Source organism: Lissotriton vulgaris, chromosome 1_1, assembly GCF_964263255.1.
Source record: "Lissotriton vulgaris chromosome 1_1, aLisVul1.2, whole genome shotgun sequence".
Taxonomy (NCBI): Eukaryota; Metazoa; Chordata; class Amphibia; order Caudata; family Salamandridae; genus Lissotriton; species Lissotriton vulgaris.
The window spans coordinates 400,131,035-400,147,154 of NC_141685.1; the positions used below are offsets into that span (position 1 = coordinate 400,131,035).

Here is a 16,120-nt window from a genome sequence, read left to right on the forward strand (position 1 = left end):
TGGTACTGTGGAATTGTAGTGTCCAAGTTCAGATGCTGCGTTATTTGTACAGATCTTTCAGCCGCGGCCCCCGCTTCTCATCCATACATCAATTATTCTCCATCTTGGAGTGGTAACTTCGAATTGCTACAACGCTCCATGACCATGCCAGAATTCACACCTCTCGGTACCAAACAGTCCCCTGTTGGTCAGTGTTATGTCTTTCAGTTGATCAAGATTTGTCTCAGCACCATACTTTGTGTCCTTGTTTGTGTATCTTGAGCAATGGAAGGAAAGTGTATAATAGAATTTCATAGATGAATCCTATACAATGCACAACAAGCCTATTTATGCCCAGCCACACACGAATAGTCTTATGATACAGTAGTTCAAAGTTCTTAATGTATGTGCAAGTTTATCCCAAGAACTCCATTTACTGCAATAGAAATATTAGCTTAGATTATGTCACCTTGTTTAGCGGGTCAAGGCCTCTGAGGGTTTTCTTTTTACAGTCATTGAGAGTAGTTTTCAAAAGTCTACTTTTTATTTTAATGCAGGCATTGTTGTGGAAGAGTGGTCACCCATTTTTCTACATAGTATCTTTCGTGTATCCTACAAAAACATAATTTTTACTCTCCTTCACCCATCACTTTCGTTTTATTTTCTGTACTGATTTGTATTGATTAAGCTTCAGACTGATATAGAAATCAATTTTCTCCCATTTTCTTAGAGCATGTCTTGTGATTTCCGATCTGAAGTCCCTCCCTTAGACCATGGACCTATCTATGTGCGTGAAAATGGGCGGCTGCACCTCGTAAATGATCCTTCAGACAAAAGCGGAAGTGCTGTGCCGAAGCCGAGAAGTGGCCTCCGGCTGTTCTCCAAAGGGTTCTCTGTGGAATTGTGCCTGAAGAAAGAAGATGGCCATACACAGCAAAGAACCGACCACTTCATCTTCACCTACACCAAAGAGGGCAGTCTGCGGTACACCGCCAAGTCTCTCTTCAACCTGGTGCTGGCCTTCATCTCGGACAATGTCCATCATGTGGATTCACTGTTGGACTTCCCTGAGCAGATCGCAGAAACACTTTTCTCTGCCGCTGAAGGAAGGCAGAAGTTTGTAGAGCCCGTTACAGGACTGGGGGCTTTACAAAAGTTTACTGAAGCTTATGGAAACAAGGTGCTTTCTTCATTGTGTTTGCGGAACAGGTAAACTTGTTTTTGATCCCAGATCATATTTTAAGGTATGTTCCGTTACTCGTGAAAAAGACTTACAGACGTCACAATAGGGGAAATGAGTGTGAAAAACCTAAACAATATTATTTCAGTTTAGTACTGTAGAAAACAGTAGCACAACTCTTAGTCTTAAGGTTAGAGAACTATTTTGTAGCCCAGCATTGTGCTTTTCATGTAAATAGGGTTCCCAATCCATAAAATAAGTTGGAAATGTTCTCCTGTTGGTGTCCTCCTGCATTTGGATTACTTTATTTTTTTTTTAAAAAACTTTATTAAGAGGAAGGAATAATGGTTAGTCAGCTTTGTACATTCATAAGGTACTGGTGACAGTTTTACATTCCAACTTTCGTAAGCAACAAGGAACATCTGCACATCAAGGATTGTGGTATAGTAAACCATTTAGGACTTGTGGACATGTTAATAGACGGTCTGTACACTTGTACTGTAGTCTTCTATTTCCCCCCCCTTCCATATATAATGTAACGTCATCATCACTTTTAATAATACAGTAATAACAAACTCCCCTTCCCCCCCCCCCCCAACCATGTGTCATCATTGTCATTTTGTCTCCACCCCTTTCCCCACACCATCAGTGTCCCGGTGCGCATGACGGTAGATAGCCAGGTCGAAGCCATTAATGTCATAGCACAGTGTTCTGAGGTGTACTCTCCTTATCTGTTTATCAGTCCTCCTCCCCCTCTGAGTCTAGGTCTTCTCCCTCCGGTAAGGGGTCACAAATCTCCCCTCTGTATATATTCCATGCCGCCTGTGAGAAGTTGGCCCGATATGCAACGTTCGCTATTCTAGCGACCGCTATGTATCGTTCCAACGACCCTTATGGTGTTTGGTTGTAAGTCAACCTATAGACCAGCTATCCTAGTAGCGTGGATATGAGCAGTCTAAGGCTAAAGACTCGAGAGGGCGCGTTAAGCCAGCTGTTTACCACACATGTACCCCTTGAACACCCAGTGAAAGGACACCACACAAGTGTTATGAAAATAAACAGTATATTTATTAAGAATCACAACAGCCCTGTACTCTTTATGAGGACAGGGTACTAAGCACAAACCAAATCTCTTTAGCAAATACTTCAAGTGCACAATTAAAACAAGTGTCCGAGGACACGGAAAGGTTAAGGTCTCGGGCGGACCCGATAAGGCAAGTCGGAAGCGAGGGACTCGGGACCCTAGAGTAAGGAGGCTATGCAGGCACCGAAATGCCGAGTTACCTAGCCACGAGGGCTGCGGCTGCACAAGTCTTACAGGCGTCGGGGTCTTCGCTGACGAGCCAGGAGCCGGAAGAAAGGAGTTGCTGGCCGGCGACCAGTGCTGAATAGTTCGTAGAGATCCAAGCCTGGATCGGAGATTGATGAAACCTGAAAGCAGAGGGGACCAAGTTCGTACTACTAGCCAGTAGTCAGAAGGTACCAGGAAGGCACCGGTTGGCCGTCACCTCGACCAGGTGAGTGGGCGACGCTAGGCTCTGCAGTCTCACGGACCAGGAGGCGTTGTCGGCGACCACGGTGGAGGTGCGAGCTGTCCCACGAAGGATGATGCTGTCGGCGTCGCTGGGCCCAGGATGGGGCAACAAGCCGTGGTAGATCTCAGGGCCACGTGGTGGGCCTAAGATGGCGTCTTGAGTGGACCAGGAGGGTCCGGGGTGCTTCTCGCAAAGGTGGAAGCAAGGGCCAGTCTGGAGCAACCAGACCAGCAGTGATGATTCTCGGATGTCGTCACAGAAGGGCACAAGCCAGCGGCTAGTGACCAGACAACAGGCTGAGCAGCGAGCAGAAGGGCCCCACGCAGATCGTGGAGATGCTGGGAGACTGCACTTCGGTGCTAGAGCGGCTCAGGGTCGGGGCTTCTCGGACCCCAGAGCACTCACCAGAGAGTTACCTCGATGGTCGTGCTGGTTTTTAAGAGCGTGCAGGTTCTGATGATGGCCGGTCCCTCGAGGTCTCGTCGCACCCACAGATCACAGCTGAGCTGATGACGTGGGTAGAGGTCAGAGGTGCCAGGGAAGCCGGTTCTCGTCGAGCTGGGCCGTCGGATTCCTTGAGGAAGGACTTACAGCAAACCGCAGAGTTCTTAGTTGGTGCTCGCTGATGCAGGGTGACTACTCCTTAGTCACAAGGGAGAAATCTTGAGAAGAGTCTTGAATGTCCTTTCGTAGAAAGTAGTTCTTGAATCAAAGATGATCTAATTTGGAAGGGTCCCCGCTCCGGCCTTTATCCTAAAGAAAGGGGTGGGTACATGACTAGGTCCTGCCCTAAGGGTGGGACCAGGAAGGGGGGTAGTTACACCCCTCTCCCCTGCCGGACTTTCCCCAGGCCAGGGCTGTCGCCCCTGGAACTGGTTCTAACCGGCAGATGCGTAGTGAGCACCGGGGTGCCACTCCGCAGTCACCTTCTCGCAAAAAGCCCTACCTACCCAGAATACACAAACCCTGTCTGGGACGGTGCGAGCACCGCCCTCGACAGGAAACCCTTTGTCCAAGCGCTCCTCGCTGGAAGGACTCCCAGCAGCAGGAGGTCAGACTCGTGTCTGTGGTGGCAGCATCCATTTTGTGGAGCTGAGGCTTTCGTTAACCTTAACCGGGGTTCACAGTTACGTACATGTCGTGTCCCTCTAGAAGGGTGGAGTGCTAACCTCATCGCCAGAATTGGTGAGAGGGCAGCACCCTGATTCGTATGACACCTTACTCGACATGTCTTGATAACGCGACACCGTAGTTACCGATGTGGCACGCGTTATCATGGAACAGCCATTGGACCTTTGCTCCGCAAGCTGCAACCGGCTCGGCTCGGGCCAGAACACAGTTCACACGAGCCCACGCACTCTGCCTCCAGGATTGTCAAGGCCTGCCATAGGAGTGACTGATAGGAACTCGGGTGTCCATTGTATGGTTAGATATAGAACTACTATACCTAAAGCAAAGGGTGATTACACGACTTCGCCCCAGCTGTCATGCAGCCAGTTGTGTCAAATTTAGGAGGCCAGCCAGGGGTGGCATAATACATGCTGCAGCCCCTGGCGGCCCTGGGTACACCTATGCCCTGAGTTACAGGGTCTGATAAGGTGGCCCAGTACCAATTGGTAAATGCACCTAGGGTACATTTCGTAATTTAGAAAGAGAACAGCCAGGCTGTGGGTCTGATTGGCAGGCCCACAGCCAGAGAAAGTCGTAAACCAGTGAAACAAAAGCAAAAAATCTGGGTGATCATAGGATTGCAGACCCTACTCTCCTACACCGCCCACACTTTGTTCCACTTGCGCGGCGCCGCGCGCAGTACATACACTGCCCTTTCCGTTATCATTAGTATGTCTAAGTTCTTGGCCCATCTACTTGCGGTGGGCAGTTCTGGTGCGCCCCATTTCTGTGCTATGTCCCGCTTGGCCACAGTTATAGCCAGCGTTGCCCAAGTCAATTCATATCTGCCCAGGTCGTTGGGGTCCCAGATATTTAAAAGGCACTTGCGTGGTTCAGGTAGTATCGTGTGTTTGAGGGCATGGGAGATCGAGCGCATTATTCGTCTCCAGAATTCCCGTATTTGTGGGCATTCCCAGAGTGTGTGAAGCAGTGTCCCCTCTTCCCCGCAGCCTCTCAAACAAAAGGGATGTGGTGCTCTCTGTATTTTATGCAGCAGCGTTCTGGTATAGTAGATGCGGTGCAGGATTTTAAGTTGCACCAGCCTGAGCTTACTGGAGATCCCCACCTCTTTCGGGGAGGCCAGCGCCTCATTCCATTCAAATTCATCTGTCCCGCCTAATTCCCCCTCCCATTTTTCTTTAAGTTTCAACGTTGGGTCTTTGAGATTATTGATCAGTTTTTTATATGTGAGGGAGGTAGCGCTCTGGACCATGAATTCCGTTAATAGTCTATCCTCTAGCGGGGAGGAGTCCGGTAGAGCGGTGCCTGTAGGAATCGCCCGTAGTAGTGCGTGCCTAATTTGTACATATCTGAATGTTTCTGTGGGTCCAAGGTTATACTGTTGTTGTAGGTGTGGAAATGGTATTACCGTGTCCTTGTCCCAGAGATCCCCTACCGTAGAGATGCCTATGGAGTCCCACCGCCCAAATCCCATACAGCTTCTGAGGTTCCCAAATGCCTTTGTGTCCCACAAGGGTGTCATTTTGGTGATTCGACCTGTCCACCCCAACCGGGCCTGCGCCATGTGCCATAGAGTCGCCGTGTGTTTGGTCGGGCCGAGTAGGGTTTTAAGTTGCGATTTATTATAAAGTACAGACAGCATGCATTCCGTCCCAAGCTGCGTCCAGTCCGCCCGATAGGCCGGGTCTTCTTTCGGGGCGTGGATCCAGTAGTTTATGATTTTAAGTTGAGCCGCCCAGTAGTATAGTTGGATGTTTGGGAGCGCTATACTCCCTCATACCAGCTTTTAACCAACTTATCGTATGCTATACGTGCTGGGCCAGTGTCCCAGAGTAAGGCAGTGACTAGCACTACTATCTGCTTGAAGTATCGCGGCGGGACTAGGTGTGGGGTATTTTCTAGGACATAGAGGAGTCTCGGGAGCGCCATCATTTTGTATAACGCTGCCCTACCCAGTAGGGTCAATGGGAGGGCCGCCCAATGCTTGACGTCCGCCCGCAGGCGATCTATAGGTGGTTTTAAGTTACTGGCAAAGAAGTCCGCCTCCGTGCTCGTGATAACAATACCTAAGTATTTGAAGGAGACTGTCGTCGTAAGCAGCGGACAGCCATCCTGTAACCTCGGTGCCGGGCCTTTCAGTGTGTATACGATGGATTTCGACCAATTTAGTGTGTAACCTGATGTGCGCCCATGGTCGTTACAGAGATCTAACAGGGCCGGGATGCCGGTATCGGGTGCAGTCATGTAGATGAGCATGTCGTCTGCATATAATGAGACTTTGTCCTCCCAACCCGCCTCCCATTTAATGCCTGCAAATAAGGGCGTAGACCTGATCTGGATAGCCAGGGGCTCAAGCACCAGTGCGAAGAGTAAGGGAGATAGGGGGCAGCCCTGTCTAGTCCCCCTGCCTAACATGAATCTCGGTGATATGTGGCCGTTGGCCACCACCTGTGCGACTGGCTTCGTATAAAGCAGCCGTACCCATGCAATATATTTCGGCCCAAGTCCCACACGTTCTAGTACTTGAAATAGATATTCCCACTCCACAAGGTCGAACGCCATTTTAGCGTCGAGAGAGAGAATCGCTGCCTGTTCCGAGAGGAGGTGTGCACGGGCCAGTACATTATGTACTCTCCGGAGATTCATCGCAGTGCTCCGGTGAGGCATAAAGCCCGACTGGTCAGGGTGGATCAGGGTGCCGAGGTGGGGCAGCAAGCGGGTGGCTAGAAGCTTAGCCAATATCTTGGCCTCAATATTCAGTAATGATATCGGGCGATACGAGGTACACTCAGTCGGGGGTTTCCCCGGTTTGGGTATTGCCACAATTGTGGCCGTGCGCTGATCCAGTGGCAATTCTGCTTTGTCCCTGCTGTCCAAATACATGGCCAGCAATGGGGTACTGAGTTCTGGAGCCATGGACTTGTACCATTCTACTGGTATCCCGTTCGGGCCTAGTGCTTTTCCAGACTGTAACGCCTGGATCGCCAGTTGAATTTCCTCCACCGTCGGGTCTATTTCCAGGGTATCCCTGTCTTCCTGCGAGATGCTGGGGATGGCAATATCTGCTAGAGTTGCCGCTGCCATTTGCTGTGTGACTACCCTGTCTGGTGTATATATTGTTTGATAGTGTTGTGCCAGTGTGCAAACTATGTCTTCTGGGTGTGTCAGTGTCCGCCCATCCTCCGAGTCCAATCTCTGAATACCCCTCGCTCCACTCCCTCTTTTATCTAGCCATGCCAGCATTCGACCCGCCTTGTCGCCCACATCATATATTCTATGTTTGGTGTTAGCTATGTATCCCCTTTCTGTCGTTTTAAGGTGAGCTAGGTATTGTTGTTGCCGAACCGTGAGAGTGTGTGTTGTGGCTGGGGATGGGTCTTTCATGTGTGCAGTATTGGCTGCGTCAAGTGCCAGTTCTAAGTCTGTGAGTTCCTTTCTGGAATCCCGTTTGTACCCCGTTATTGTTGCAATGGCCGCCCCCCGGAGGACCGCCTTGTATGCTTCCCACAATATGGACGGTGATGTCACCGTGCCTGTATTTTCTTCAAAGTACTGCGTTGTCACCAGTTTGAGTTTCTTCCGAATCTTGGGGATTTTCAAAAAATTGGGGTAAATTGGGTAGAGCCGTGCACATCTCTTCCCCCCGGTGGTGATCGACAGAACAAGTGGAGAATGATCAGAGATCCCCCTGGGCAGAACGTCCACCTTTTCCACCATTTCCAGCCCCAACCCCAGTGCCATAAAGTAGTCTATACGGGATAAGCTATTATGTACAGCTGAGTAGTAAGTGTACTGAGTGTCCTCGGTATGTAATTGTCGCCAGAGGTCTGTAAGGCCTAGGGCTTCTACAAAGTCCGAGAGTGGTGCATTTCCCCGAGGTCGGGCCCTAGAGGGAAAGGTGTCTTTAAGTGGGTCTATGATTGCATTAAAATCTCCCCCAATAATCGTATCTCCATCAGGGAGGTCAAGGAGAAACTTGCCTAGTGCAGGCAGGGCCACAGAGTGTAGTGCTGGGGGAATATACACCGATACCACATTAAAGGACCTGCCCTCCCATTGACCATGGACCGCAGCAAAACGACCCTGGTCGTCCGCCATTCGGCGGGTTATGATGAAGGGGGACGATTTCTTTACCAGTACACCCGTACCCCTGGAGCCGGTGGTGAACTCCGCGTGTATCGCCATTGTGTAGCCACGCCTATCAAGTGCTTTGCAGGTGGACCCCATGAGGTGGGTTTCTTGTAGGAGGACCAGATCCGGGCTGTGTCTCTTTATGGCCTGCAGCACCAGACCTCTTTTGATTTTGTCACCCAGGCCTCTGACATTCCATGTTAACATGCGCAGTGGGGATATCCCCATAGTGGCAGGGGAGCCCTCAGCGTGCGTGTCGTTAAGTGGCCTGGCCATGGAGCCGGTAAGAGAGTATTGTACCTAGCACGTCCTCAGGGCTAGCATACGTGCCGTTTCGTGTCAGTCTGTGTAGGAGACATGTGAGTGTCGGGGTTGCAGTACAACGTGAATGCTGAATGATGACTATGAACAAAAACATAAACACTAACAATAAAACTGTGTTCCCATCCCCCCACCCTGCTACCCTGCTCCACGGACCAACCCCCGCCCGTGTCCCCAACTTTGCAGAGTGCTTTAGTCCTCCCCCAGTCATCTTACTTGCTCGTAGGGGTGGTGAGTTCCTTACGGGCACTGCCTGTGCCCACCCTACTCAGCCACGCCAGATCCATGGCCCTCGCGGCACACTCAGTCCCATACAAATATAGTTCGGCTTCAAACCGGAGCCGATTGTCCGGAGTCCAGCGGGTCCCTTTCAAGATTCGATTCCGTTTCTTCCGCGCCCTCTTGACGGGGTGATTGGGAGGTTTGACTGGTCACTGTCTTTTCGGTACGATGTTGCGGCCGGTCTCGATGCGGGCGATGCCGTTGTCCTGCTGGTCTCCAGCCCTCCAACCATTCCTGTGCCACCTCCGGCGTGTCAAAAAACCAGGTCTTTCCTTCGGCTACGACTCGCAGTTTAGCGGGGAATAGCATGGAGTATGGTAACTCCCTGTCCCGTAGCGCTTTTTTAACCTCCGTGAAGGACTTGCGACGTCTGGCCACCTCCGCCGTGTAGTCTGGGAAGAAGGCTAAGGTTGCATTTTGGATCCGCACCGGCGGCGAGGTTCTTGCCGCCTGTAGGATCGCGTCTCTGTCCCTAAAATTGAAAAGCCGGGCCAGCACAGGCCTTGGTGCCGCTCCCGTCCTGGGCGGACCTCCCGGGACTCTGTGTGCCCTCTCTACCGAGAAGAAGTGGGACAGGCCTTTGGGCTGTAGTTTGCTTTTGATGAGATCTTCTACGTAGAGGTCCATGGCCCCCTTCCCCTCCGTCTCTGGAATTCCAAGGATGCGCACGTTATTGCGTCGCGACCGCCCTTCCTGGTCATCCAGTTTGTCATGTAGGAGCTTGGTTACTTTCTGCATCTTTTCCATGGCTACCTGCAGGTCCGAGGTGTCTTCCATAAGTGATTTTGTGACCACCTCTACCTGCGACACCCTCTCCGCCATTTTATGAAAGTCCGCGCGCAGCAGGGAGACCTCAGAGGAAATGGCGCCCACTGTAGTTTTAACCTCCGAGAGTGTCTTCATAATGTCCTCCAGCGTTATTTTCTTCGCACCATCCGAGTCGTGAGCATTCCCCGTGGAGGTGCGTCCTACGGAGTGTTGCTGACCTTGTTGTCCGTATGCAAATTTGTCCAACTTGGCCTGCGTGGAAGCACTCCGAGTGCCTTTGCCCGCCATGGTGCTGGGGCTCGTGAACTCCGGAGTCTCGTCCTATGTATTCGCGGTCAGCGCCACGTTCTGTCTCACAGTTTATAGGCATTAGCCAGGGAGCAATAGGCTGACGTATGCTGGACAGAGTTTCCTCCTCTGCCCTCTGTGTATGCCTTACCGGCCGTCGTGGTGGAGCAGGATAGACTCTGTGGGTTCTGCGTGGGTTACAGGCTGAGTCGCCGCAGGCCGCGATTCGAGCCCCGCGTTCTTACCCCTCGCTATCCCTAATGGTCACAGCTGCCTCCGATTGTGGTCCCCCGCGCTGGTCCGTTACTCTCAGGCACTCCGGTTTGCGCTGGGTCTGGTCTCGGGTAGTTGCCCCTCCAGAGGCCAGGCAGGCCTCAGTATTCCGGATTTGTGTCCCTGTTCCAGGGTTGCTGATGGCGACACCGGGCCGTATGCGGGCCCTGAGGTTCCTCTGCGAGCTCCTGCGCTGATCTACAGTATGGCTCCGTCCCCCGGGGGCACTGAAGTCTCTCACCTCTCGCCGGAGCTGGTCTGCGCTCCCACGGCGATCCGTCGGCCAGGCGAGTCGCGGAGATCACCTCTACCGTTCCTCGCAGTCTGCCGGGGGGGGGGGGGAAAGGGTCGAGATCGCAGCGGCGCCCAGCACGTCCAAGTTCTGATCCGCACTTCCCTTCGTGTTATGTCTGCCCTGCAAGGTGGAGTGCTTGCACGAGTGTTGTGGGGCGATGTCGCCAAGTGTTTCAGGCAGGCTGAGCGTGGACCGGCGGACACCGGGATGCGTCTACCCCTCTCTGCCGGCTTGGTCGCACTTCCGCCGGGGCCCGGGTGTCATGCGAGGCTGGCGCTGCTTTCCTGCCAGTAGGCCCAGAATTGATGCTTGGAATCCGCTTGGTTCCGGACCTCCAATTTAGTCCAAAAGCGGACCGGTAGCACCGCTTCGGTCCCGGACCCGAACGCCGCCGCTTCAGGTGGGCTGGGTATCGGATAAATTAGTCGGATTTGCTGTAAGGTCACAGTGCCCTCAGGAGCTCACTCGCTATGCGGCCGCCATGCTTGGCTGCTAGCCACGCCCCCCTGGATTACTTTATTGATGTGTTAGGGAATTCATAAAAGTAAATATAGGGAGACAGACCTCTGTCAGTTTATGGTTGATTACTAGGGTATTGACTCTGTATGTTTTCCTGTGTGTTTTGGCATATGTAACCATATATCTGTTGGTCTGTGTGGTGTAATGACTACATACATGTATGGTGGGCTGTCTGAAAGGAAATTTTCATGGGTAGCTTATACTGCTTGGTGCAGTGTGGTGGCTGTATATCTGTTGGGCTATGTGCACGGGTGCATGCCCATCTAGGTGGCATTTGTGCAGGAGTGTCTGTACATGTATTGGTTTGCTTGTGTATCCGTGTCAGTGGGTTTGTTGCTTAGTCAGCATATGTGCATGTCTGTGTGATCTTTAGGAAATGTGCATCTTGCGTGCACTATATAAAAGCCAATCCTACTGTCTTTGTCAGTACTTGTTCTTATGAACTTTTAAGTGGACAGCACACATTTAACAATTATGGTGAAGGCGCTGACAAGGTAGAATACAAAGGAAAGGCTGTGAAGAAGGCAAGGCAGGCTGTGCAGTCAAGGGCCAACTACAAAGAATAGTAAAAATAAACAGTCATTGCATTTGTTTTAGATACTTTAGTGGGAGAAGAAAGAGGTAGAGTGTAGTTTTAGTACTACATTGACAGATACGTGTGCAGGAATACTCTGAGAATGTTGAATTATTTAACAAATACTTTTTTTTTACAGTGACACCGTAGATACACATCTCTAAGTGAATAAGCAATGTAATAGAACAAAGAAGGATACAAGTCATTTTACTTGAGAGCATCTGCCTTAAACTTGCCAAACTACATACATTTGAGGCAGTGCTACCGGCATGTATGCAACTTCAAGTTCAATAGCAACATAATGAAGTGTTTGCATAATCACAGCTGATCCAGGCGACATATTTGATAGATTCCTCAGACTACGTGATGTGATCTAAGACCTTGTTCAAGGTAGAAGAATGAACTAGATACACCTTGATTTTCAGAAAGGATGTGACGCTGCTCCACCCAGGCAAGCCTGGTTGGGAAGCAGATTATGAACCAGCTAATTTTACTAAAATAACCCGCTGATAATACATGTTTGGGTAGTCATTAAATTATCGGTTAGGGTCCAAAGAAAGGGTGTGTTGCCAACACCAGCCAAGGTGTAAAAAAATCCAACAAAGCAAGAAAGTACTGAGACAAGCCAACTGCATCTACAAATGCGCGGGTGATGAAACTGTACTGGCAGCCAGGAACTCACACATGAAAAATATATGGAATTATAAAAGGCAACAAGAAGATTCCCAATGGCTGCATGTCTACAGTCTTCTAATCCCAAGTAGTCAAGCAGAATTTTGGCTATACATAAAAATGCTGTCCTGGCACGGCCATGACCAGAGAAACTGAGATCCAAGCTACACATGTATCAACCATGTGAAAACACTGTACTGCCAGTCTATCTCCAGCACCCTTCCAGACTACCGATGATTGTCTGCAAGTACAAGTCCGCATAATGTCACTGGAAAAAAATAAATCTGGGCGAACCAAATAATTACTGACTAAACAAACAGATCTTTTGATGTGCACAACCGTGTGTAAACAACATTAAAGGACATCAGAAGTAACGGAACCCCAAGGCCTAATGGCCTACCTGGACACCTATTCAAAGCGGACTTCGAGTCCTGGGCAAATATACTTACTGCGTTATGCCAGTTTTCCATAACCAACGCAACAATCCCCGAAGACTGGAAAGGTTCCCCACTACAACGGATTCACAAAAAAGGGGACACTGCGGACCCAACCAACCACAGGATGATAGCCTTTCTGCAAATTGAGACAAAGGCATGCGCAAGTCTTCTTTTACAAGAACTACAAAACTGGGCTAATGAGGATGGAATCCTACGAGCATATCAATCCGACTTTAGGGTCGGAGCCTCAACATTGGACAACATTCTAGCCCTAGCTTACCTGGTCGAACAGTCCACCCAGGAAAAACAGCGCCCCCTTTTTGCGTTATTCATAGACTATTCTACGGCATTAGACTGTGTCAATAGGTATTTGCTTTGACAAAAACTACAAAACTAGGGGATTCCAACTATGCTGCTGAACGCCATTATCGCCCTCTATACCAGAACCTGGTTACTCGTCAAACTAACCCTGAAGGACTGGGTTTCTCTAAGACCCAGCGGTGCCAGGGATAACACCTGAAACCTTCGTGGGTAACCTGTTCCGGCGTACAAATGACAGAGACACGGGACACTTCCTTCGGCGTCAAAGATTCGAGGTTTATTTACTGCAGGGAACACAGAAGTCACGAGAAGTACATAGCATGTAGGTTCGCGGAGTCCGATTCAAATTGTATCTGTGGATCGCTCTTTTTATGCAGTTTTCGTCATAGGATAACATGACAGACAAAAGGTTACAACCCGGTTCCCACAGTAAATGTCATAGGGGGTCGCTTTCATGTATTCAGGGCCCTGAACATAAATACAGTAGCATTTGGCAATACCCAACTGTAAAAGTACATCTTCCCACCATTAGTGCATTCCGTTCGGCTGTAAACAAATCAAGGAAGAGGCAGAAACAGGTGCAGAGGAAGACGAGGATAGCGAACAGATCGAAGAGAGTGTAAAAGGGGGTGGTATCAGGAAACACGATTGCAGGGATCAAAGGAGACGTGCCTAATGAATGCACAACTGAGACAATAGACTGGCACGGCAAGATGAGCCTCGAGCGGAGCCATCTGCCTTACAGTGTCATCCCCCTCATCATAAAGACACCCTCAAAGGAACACGTGTCTTCCGCAAGAGTTTGGGAATCCCAGGGTCATGAAGCGGACAGCGTCCGTTTGCTGGCTACTTGAGGGCAAGAAACAAAATGGATGCCATATCTAAAATGGAACCCGTGGGTTCAGATGAAGAAACCCACGAAACAAACGAACGGTTTAGGCTAGCACAGCGAAAACGCGTACACCCACTAAACTCGTCATTTGCGGTTCATAGATACCAGACTCGACCATATTCGGGCGAGTCGAAAACACCACTTACAATTGTCACGGAACCTCAGACGCTCCTTTTGCCCTCATGTAGGCAAGCACTAGTCGGAATCAGAATCGACTTCGATATTCATCAGACCATCCAGATGTTGCTGCAACATTATTCTATCCATCAGCGCTTCCTTGGTAACAGGCGGCCGCCTTATACACGTCGTAGCACAGAGGCCACATAAGGCAGGACCACACTGCACACTGCACACAACACGTGAACAGAAATGCTACAACAACCCCAATGATCATCAGAATCTTCCAACCCCACGTCGACATCAAGCCCCAAAACCACCCTAGTTGCGTCCAATCCCCTACGTCCACGTGTATGGACTCGGAGATCTTATGCAACTTCGAGATGGCTTGATAGACAGTTGGAGCGTTGTCAGGAATGAAAATACAACAACTCGAATGGATCACCTTACATACTCCACCTCTATCTGCTAAGACGACGTCTAAAACCATACGATTTTGTAACGTCATAAGCCTGTCCGCCTGAAGCTCCGCTGTGATGTTGCCAAGGGCACTCGCAGTGATATTAGCAGTCGATTCCACCACTCGAGTCAACTGTCTCAGGTTCCTACTATTGATCATAGGTCCCCAAAACGGCAAGAAACCCTTAAAGAAGTCTCCTGCTTCTTGACCGGCAGTGTCCTCTTCGCTAATTACACCTCTCACAACTCTGGTCTTGTGATAATCCGACCCAACAGTAAAGGTCGGCGGCAACAAGTTCGCAATATAACATGCGCCTGAGAAGTCATGAGGCAGCCATGTATATGCGCGGTCGTAACAAACAAAGTAAGTACCCTTGGCAGTCAGAAAAACAGGGGAAGAGGCCGACGGCAAAACATAAGTTTCGGTACAGGCACTCCTCCCGAGCTGAGCTCGCGGGCTTCGGCCTAGGCCTTTCAGACAGAAATTACCGAGATGGGGTACGATCCAGATCGGAGACGAGCTCTTATGCTGCCGATCACCCACTGACATGCTATACTCAGCCTCACTCAGATCTCGGTATGCTTGCACCTCTTCCTCTGGAATAAGCGATGCATCAAAGATATCCCTATCTAAATCGGCAATCGCTCTTGCCAAAGGCTTGTGGTACGGGCCAGGACCATGATCTGCAGTGCGTGGTTCTCGATGGGGGTAGGAATCTAGTGCGCTACGAAACATTGTTTGGAATGCTCGAGCTGAACCCTGGGAACTGTAAGGAAGGACCAAGTACGGAATTCCCTTATCGGTGGTGTGTGGCATTAACCCACACACCCAACAATTGGTAGTGTTCATCACCAACTGATGCTGATGAAGGAGCTGAACGATGGAATTGTTCATAAATTCCGCACGTCTGACCTGCTCGTGTTGGGGTAGAATATGAAAAGAATGAGGAGAAACAGTGGAGGTAGGCTTAGGTTCAGAAGAAGGGGTAGGTGAGGCAGAAGGAAATAACGACTGTATCATATAGTACACCCCACCCACCAACAACGAAGAAACAGTTAGGAACAGAAGGAACACCTGAAACCTGAAGCATTTAGTACCTGCAATTCTATGCAGTTCGAATCTTTGAGATTGAGCCTTTTCCAATTCCGACAGCTTCGAGAAAGCCATCCTCTAAAACCGTCTGCAACGTTCTTGACGCACCCCATTCTGTGTAGCAATAGTCAATCCCCAGGAGTTCCTAGGAATCGACGGTCTCCAACCTAGTGTCAGGACCTACTAAACAGAAGGAAGTACCCGCACGGCCCTACGGTCCACCCGGATGTAAGGTACTTTTAATTAAACAGTATATACAAAATCTCCTAGCTGTGGAAACAAATGCACATATGCAGAAAAGGACTCAGAATTTACGAAATTTGCAATTTTTCAAAAATGTTCAGAGTGATAATGGGGTAACGTGAATGTCAGGGGAGAAAGCAAAAATATTTTTTTATTAGTCTCTAGTGTTGGAACGGAGAAAATATCTGCTTCTCCCAGGACGAGTCTGATCTTCGAATAGTTGGTCAGATGGTGAAACAGAATCCTGTCGATCCATTTGTCATCGGAGAACTCAGATCTTGAGTTCTCCGATGACAAATGTTCAACAGTATCGTCCGGCTGCACTGAGGTATCTCCCACAGGCTGAGCGTCGCTGAATGGAACAAAGTTCGGCAAAACCTCAGCTTCAGACGAGGCAATGCCCTTCCTTACCCACGAGTCCGCTGGCAAAGGTATAGGTACCTTTTTGGTGTGGGTGGCGTGCACCCAGTGTTTGCGACCTTCCAAACGAACAGCAGTTCTCGTGGCAAGGAGCACCTGATAGGGCCCGATGAACCTTGGCTCAAGATTTCGTTTTCGGCCAAAATTCCTCGTAACCACCCAGTCTCTGGGCTGGAGCTGGTGGCCTGGA

General features: G+C 50.0%; 1 protein-coding gene across 1 annotated transcript in view; it reads left to right on the top strand.

The window, feature by feature from the left end:
• Positions 1–16,120, top strand: part of LRRC42 (leucine rich repeat containing 42) — a 173,592-nt gene that overhangs the window by 29,138 nt on the left and 128,334 nt on the right. The window contains exon 2 of the mRNA XM_086952500.1: positions 710–1,188. Within this exon, the coding sequence (XP_086808626.1) occupies positions 713–1,188 (476 nt within the window). The 5' untranslated portion in view covers positions 710–712. The remainder of the gene's footprint in view (positions 1–709; positions 1,189–16,120) is intronic.